The sequence below is a fragment of the Oreochromis aureus genome, linkage group 12 (assembly GCF_013358895.1).
Source record: "Oreochromis aureus strain Israel breed Guangdong linkage group 12, ZZ_aureus, whole genome shotgun sequence".
In the NCBI taxonomy this organism is placed as follows: domain Eukaryota; kingdom Metazoa; phylum Chordata; class Actinopteri; order Cichliformes; family Cichlidae; genus Oreochromis; species Oreochromis aureus.
Genome location: NC_052953.1, coordinates 36,177,916 through 36,183,567, shown reverse-complemented (window position 1 = coordinate 36,183,567; position 5,652 = coordinate 36,177,916). Strand labels below are relative to the sequence as shown.

General features: G+C 45.8%; 1 protein-coding gene across 1 annotated transcript; it reads right to left on the bottom strand.

The window, feature by feature from the left end:
- Positions 1-218: 218 nt before the first annotated feature.
- On the bottom strand, positions 219-5,362 carry isl1a (ISL LIM homeobox 1a). Its single transcript, XM_039620533.1, has 6 exons — positions 5,219-5,362; positions 4,697-4,886; positions 3,716-3,975; positions 2,567-2,853; positions 1,904-2,071; positions 219-996 (listed from the first exon to the last, which is right to left on the bottom strand). Exons 1-6 carry the CDS (start codon positions 5,244-5,246, stop codon positions 880-882), a joined length of 1,050 nt encoding a protein of 349 aa, XP_039476467.1. The 5' UTR covers positions 5,247-5,362; the 3' UTR covers positions 219-879.
- Positions 5,363-5,652: the final 290 nt, after the last annotated feature.

The following is a 5,652-nucleotide window of genomic DNA, read 5'->3' as shown; positions in this document are numbered from 1 at the left end:
TTTGCGCTGCAGCAGGTAGCAGAGTATACGTAACCTGACACAGCATCTGCACTAACATGACACCCAATTAACCACAGTCTATCCATCCAGGCATTTAACCAGAGCTGATGTGTGTCCGCTCACAGAGAAACACGCGTCAGACGTGCAGGTAAACTCCTTATTGTCATTTTGTTTGTTGATTCCGACAGACAAGCGACAGACCAAACGCCTTGGGGTTTTTTTCTTTTTTTACTTCAGTTAAGAAAGTTACACAAAAGGTGGCAAGTTTGTTGACAATAAATAATAAATAATCTTGCTGCACGGGAACAAACAAAACATTTCCTTCCGGAGCTAACAGTATTTTTTTTAAGTTATTATTAATTTACACATCTTTGGGGAAGAAAAAAATGTTGGACGGACACTAACTCGCACAAATGTCCCACGAAGCTTGTGGCAAAATAGAGGTATACCTTGTTGCAAATGCTTTAGTACTTGGGTCTTTAAGAAAATCATGTAGTTAATGGAGAACCCCCGCCCACACCCCACACAGTCATTTATTATATGACTATATGACGAGGTGCGTGTGTCGAATTAAAAAAAACAAAAACAGTTTCTATTGAAAGTCGCGTGCGGCATTTCGCGAGTACAGAGAATTTCGAGCTCTCTCCTCGCCTCCGGGTCCCGTTCATCGGTGGAGCCAGCTTAATGCCTTCTCTGTTTGGCAAACGGGCAGCACCGACCGTCGCGGACTCGTCGCGTTATCTCCTCTGGACGTTAGAATGTGTGACTGTGGTAAATCCCATGATTGTCTTCACAGTGTCAAAATACAACCAGGGGGTTGCTTGGTGCAGTCGAGAAGGGTGATATGAAAGGGGCTGTGTCTGTCCACGCAGCGTCGGCTCAGGCCTCGATAGGGCTGGAGACCATGCTGTTCGGCGTATCTGGAAGCTGAGACGACATAGACGCTACTTCGCTGCCCGTCGAGTTCGAACCCGGTCCTCCCTCCGAGAAACTCACCTGCAGAGCACATTAAGCGAACCTTTAAAAGCACAGCTGAAACTTGTACACGTGCACACTAAAAGGCCTTGGATTACATCTACTCATGGGCAGGTCAGTGCTGCTGCTCAGGGACGGTGCCGCAGAGCAGTCGTGTCAGCAAAGTTCCCAAAGGAACTGCAAACATCGACGTCATAATAATAATAATAATAATAATAATAATAATAATAATAATAATAATAATAATAATAATAATAATGGATTAGTAGTCTACTGCTTTACAATAGCGAAATAAGAGAAGCGGAACGAGGATGGCCTGGTGTTCGCTTTCACGGGTATTTGAAATTCTGTTAATTTGTGAATAAACGGGAACCAAACGGGAACGGGCAGAAAAACACAAAAACACAAAATGCTTTAATTTTTTTAGAAAGCTGGTTTACATCAGCCGGGTGCGCTGCACGTGTCTTTGCCGTGTGTAGCCGGTGTGGAGAAAAAACACTGCTGGTCTTTCGGGTCACCCACAGCCTCGTGTCTGTGTTCTGAAGCGCATCTGACCATAGTCCCCCAAAATTTTACATATTTGAAATAAACGTGGAATGCCGAGCGTGGTTATCTGTTCATGTCCACATCCACGGTTTCGGAGCTACTTCAATATTCTTCAACAGATTAAGAATATATATATATCTATATATATATATATATATATATATATATATATATATATATGTGTGTGTGTGTGTGTGTGTGTGTGTGTGTGTATGTATGTAACTTGAGTTTGCAAATAGCAGTGCTCGCAAATAACACAAACTATTCAAAAAAACAAAAATTTGTTCAGAGCAGCTGCTGAATGTCCCCAAATCGTAAAATCACAGCACTTGTGATATCAGCAGTGTGTTAATGTCTGAGCGCGAACCAGGAAATCACGAACCAGTTGTTGGAAAGCCGGCTGGTCGATGTCGCTCTGCAGCGCGAAGTCGCTGAGCACCTTCCAGGGCGGCTGGTAGCTCTGCACCTCCACCGGGTTGGCTTGGATGCCTCCGTCGTGCCGCTCCGGGCTGGCTGCCACCATCGGGGTTCCCGTCATACCCTGGATGTTCTGCAAGAAACGGCAGCATCCTGCTCAGCACCACGCACAGTTACTGGGAGAATTACACTCGAGGAGGTGCTGCCGTGTAAACTCACGTGCACGATTGCTCAATCAGCAGAACAATCAATCACACAGATTATGTCTGTATTTCACAGAAATATAGACACGTGTGTGTGTGTGTGTGTGTGTGTGTGTGTGTGTGTGTGTGTGTGTGTGTGTGTGTGTGTGTGTGTGTGTGTGTGTGTGTGTGTGTGTAAAAACTTTGCGCATGCTTGACCTCAGAGCCCGGGTAAGCTCGTGCACAGTCCTTCTTGCCTGTCACGGAACTTCTGATTTGAACTTGATGAATAAATCTGCTCGGAGGCCTTTCTGGGACTGACACCTTGATTAATGACGGAAGGGGCCTGCCGACCACCGTGCCACATCACGGGGCTCTTTGATACACGGGCTGTCTGTGGATCGTGTGTGGTCGTGTGTGGGCTCGTGATCGCGTTAAGCACCTACCGTCTTGTCGCTGGACTGCTGCTGTTGTAGCTGCTTCATGAGCTGGCTTCTCTTCTTGTCTTTGCACCGCTTATTCTGGAACCAGACCCGGATCACTCGCGGGCTGAGGCCGGTCATCTCCACCAGCTGCTCCTTCATTAGGGCGTCGGGCCTCGGGTTGGCGTTGTAGCAGGTCCGCAGCGTGTGCAGCTGCTTCTCGTTCAGCACCGTCCGGACCCGGGTGGTCTTCTCGGGCTGTTTGTGTACGTGAGGCCGGAGAGCCGGCTGACGGGCAGAGATTGGTTCTGCTGTGGAAAAAAGTGAAAAACATGCGATCAAATGAAACACGCAGACTCCAAACACGGACACGCGCGCGGACAGGACGCCCTTTAATTCCTCTCCACACACATATGCTTGTTCCACAATTTTGTGAATTCTGAATCTCTCTCTGCATGTTGTAGAAATGTTTTTGACTTGGTAACACCCCCCAAAAAAACAAAACACGCGGCTGTGGTTCCTGAACATCAGAGAACCTCAGAACTGCGCTCACACATCCAGAGAAAAGTGGCCTTTGGAAAAGACGCTTTTTCGTCATTTAATTAGCTTCCGGTCTCATTCAATATTCGATTAATATGTGGAAGAACACTCTGACTTATCGGAACCAAAGCCATTATTTGTAACAGCAGGAGGGGAGCAGGCTGCCCAAAGCCAATGAACATGGATAGGAATGACCAAAACTATGAGAAGTACCAGCAGCCGTGTTTACTGGTCCCCTCCAACAGGAATAATTGGACTTTTTCAGACAGAAGTGCACCTCGGGCCTTTCTCTAATCCTCCAACAGTCTGCAGGAAACAAGTTACACCAGCCAAAAGCATGAGCAGACAGCAGGTCCACTAAAATAAGGCCAACAAACCAAATATGACAGCAGAACAGTTCCACTCTCTGTGGCAGGAGGAACACGTTCCCCTCGATGGAAACGCATTAAACTCAGATCAAACATGGGCAGTAAATCCCTCTGATATCGCAGCATGCGTTTAACAAATTTGAAGCACAAGAAACGAAATGTTTTTCATTTTTAAGGACTGCCAAAAAAAATACAGGGAACACCAAGTCAGCGTTGAACACACCGTGTGAGCTAAAGTGCCGGTCTGCAGCAGCAGCAGTCCTACCTGCCATCTGCAGCGGTCTGGCGGGGTGCAGGGGGCTCAGCGGGTCCCCGGGGCCCAGACTGGCCCGTTCCACCACATCGTGGTCTGCTCGACAGAAGAGCCCGTCTTCCCGCAAAGCAAATTCGTCCCCCGGGATGAGCTGCCGACTGCAGGCCACGCAGCGGAAACACTCAATGTGGTAGACCTTGGAACGGGCCCTCATAACGAAGTCGTTCTTGCTGAAGCCGATGTTGCATTTAGCGCATTTAATCCCGTATAACCTGCGAGGCACACACAATCAGGGCTGGGTCATTCACACGGCACACAGCGCGGCCACTGCACATTGATGATAATAATAACAACGATAATATTAATAATAATAATAAGTTTATTGTTATTATTATTAATAATAATAATAATAATAATAATAATAATAATAATAATAATAATAACACTAATAATAATGGTTTAATATTTACTTATTTGTAATAATTACAAAACGCCCGAGATGTCCACATTATTATTATTATTATTATTATTATTATTATTATTATTGCTGCTTCTGCTGTTGTGATTATTATTATTGCAAATATAATTAAATAAAACCATCAGCTTGTAAATGAGCTTGGTGAAGTTTGTGACAGAGTGAGCTGTCTGCTGTCTGCACAGAAACGTCCTGCGGGTTCTCGCTCTGTGTGATTTTTCACACTTTGCTCCGGAGTATCCTGCGACCTTGAGTTGTGGTCTGGATGAATTATATTGTTCCAAAACCACGTCTTATCGCCGCATTACGAAATGCTGGCGCTACTTTCTACATAAGCTGCTGTATCAAGTAACTGTGATTCTGACACGTCAAATGAAATGTGCCCGGTGACAAAGGGACTCCAGGGAGAGTAAACGAGTCCGCATCATCTCAACTTGATCTTGTAAATATCAAAACAACATAATTCCAATTTTCGAGCTGCTCCAGTTCTTCTTCCCGGCCCGGCCCGGCCGTCCTACCTGATGTAGTCCCGTTTACAGTAAGTCTTTCCATCCCTGACGAAGCACGTGCAGGACTCGTCCAGGTACTGGCTGCACTCGGCACACTTGAGACAGGCGGCGTGCCATTCCAGGTCCGGAGAGACCCGCAAGATATACTGGTCGTGGATCTGGTTTCCGCAGCCCACGCACAGAGACACCAGCCGCTTCTCTGGAAGGGCAGCAACATAAGAAAACATGAAACACTCTTCAGCACACCAATTATTATTCTTATCATCATTATTCTTGTTATTATTATTATTATCATCAAGACTAATATATAGGAGGTAATATATATATATATATATATATATATATATATATATATATATATATATATATATATATATATATATATATATATATATATGCGCGTGTGTGTGTGCCGAGTTTAATAGGGAAAGTCATATATTGTGTTTGCGGAGATCACCACGTAACTAAGTCAACTCTTAGTTCTGAAGAATTAAGTTCCAGCATGGATCCAACATCGAACACATGTCTTACTTTTCGGCGGATCCCCCATGTCTCCCATGTCCACAAAGTAAGGCGACGTTAGGTCCACTGTCACAGCGGGCTGCGGAGCCTGGAAGCCTGGGTAAGTCCTCCGCTGCCGGGCTGCCGGACCAGGAGCTGCACTGTCCGGCTCGGATAGAGAGTGTGTGTACGTGTGTGTTTCCAGTGTGTGTGCAACTCTGACAAGCGACGGGGCTGACGTAGGACATCAGCACGTCATCTGCATGAGCAGCTGATTGGCTCTGCAGACCCTGACCAGCACACACACACACACACACACACACACACACACACACACACACACTGGCACACTTATTGCTGCATATCAATTGTTTCTCAGCTTTGCTTTGCCCTCTTCTGATCTGTTCATTTTCTCTCATTTTATTCTAGTTTACAGCAAAGCTGCTTATTGTTCACATAGCTAA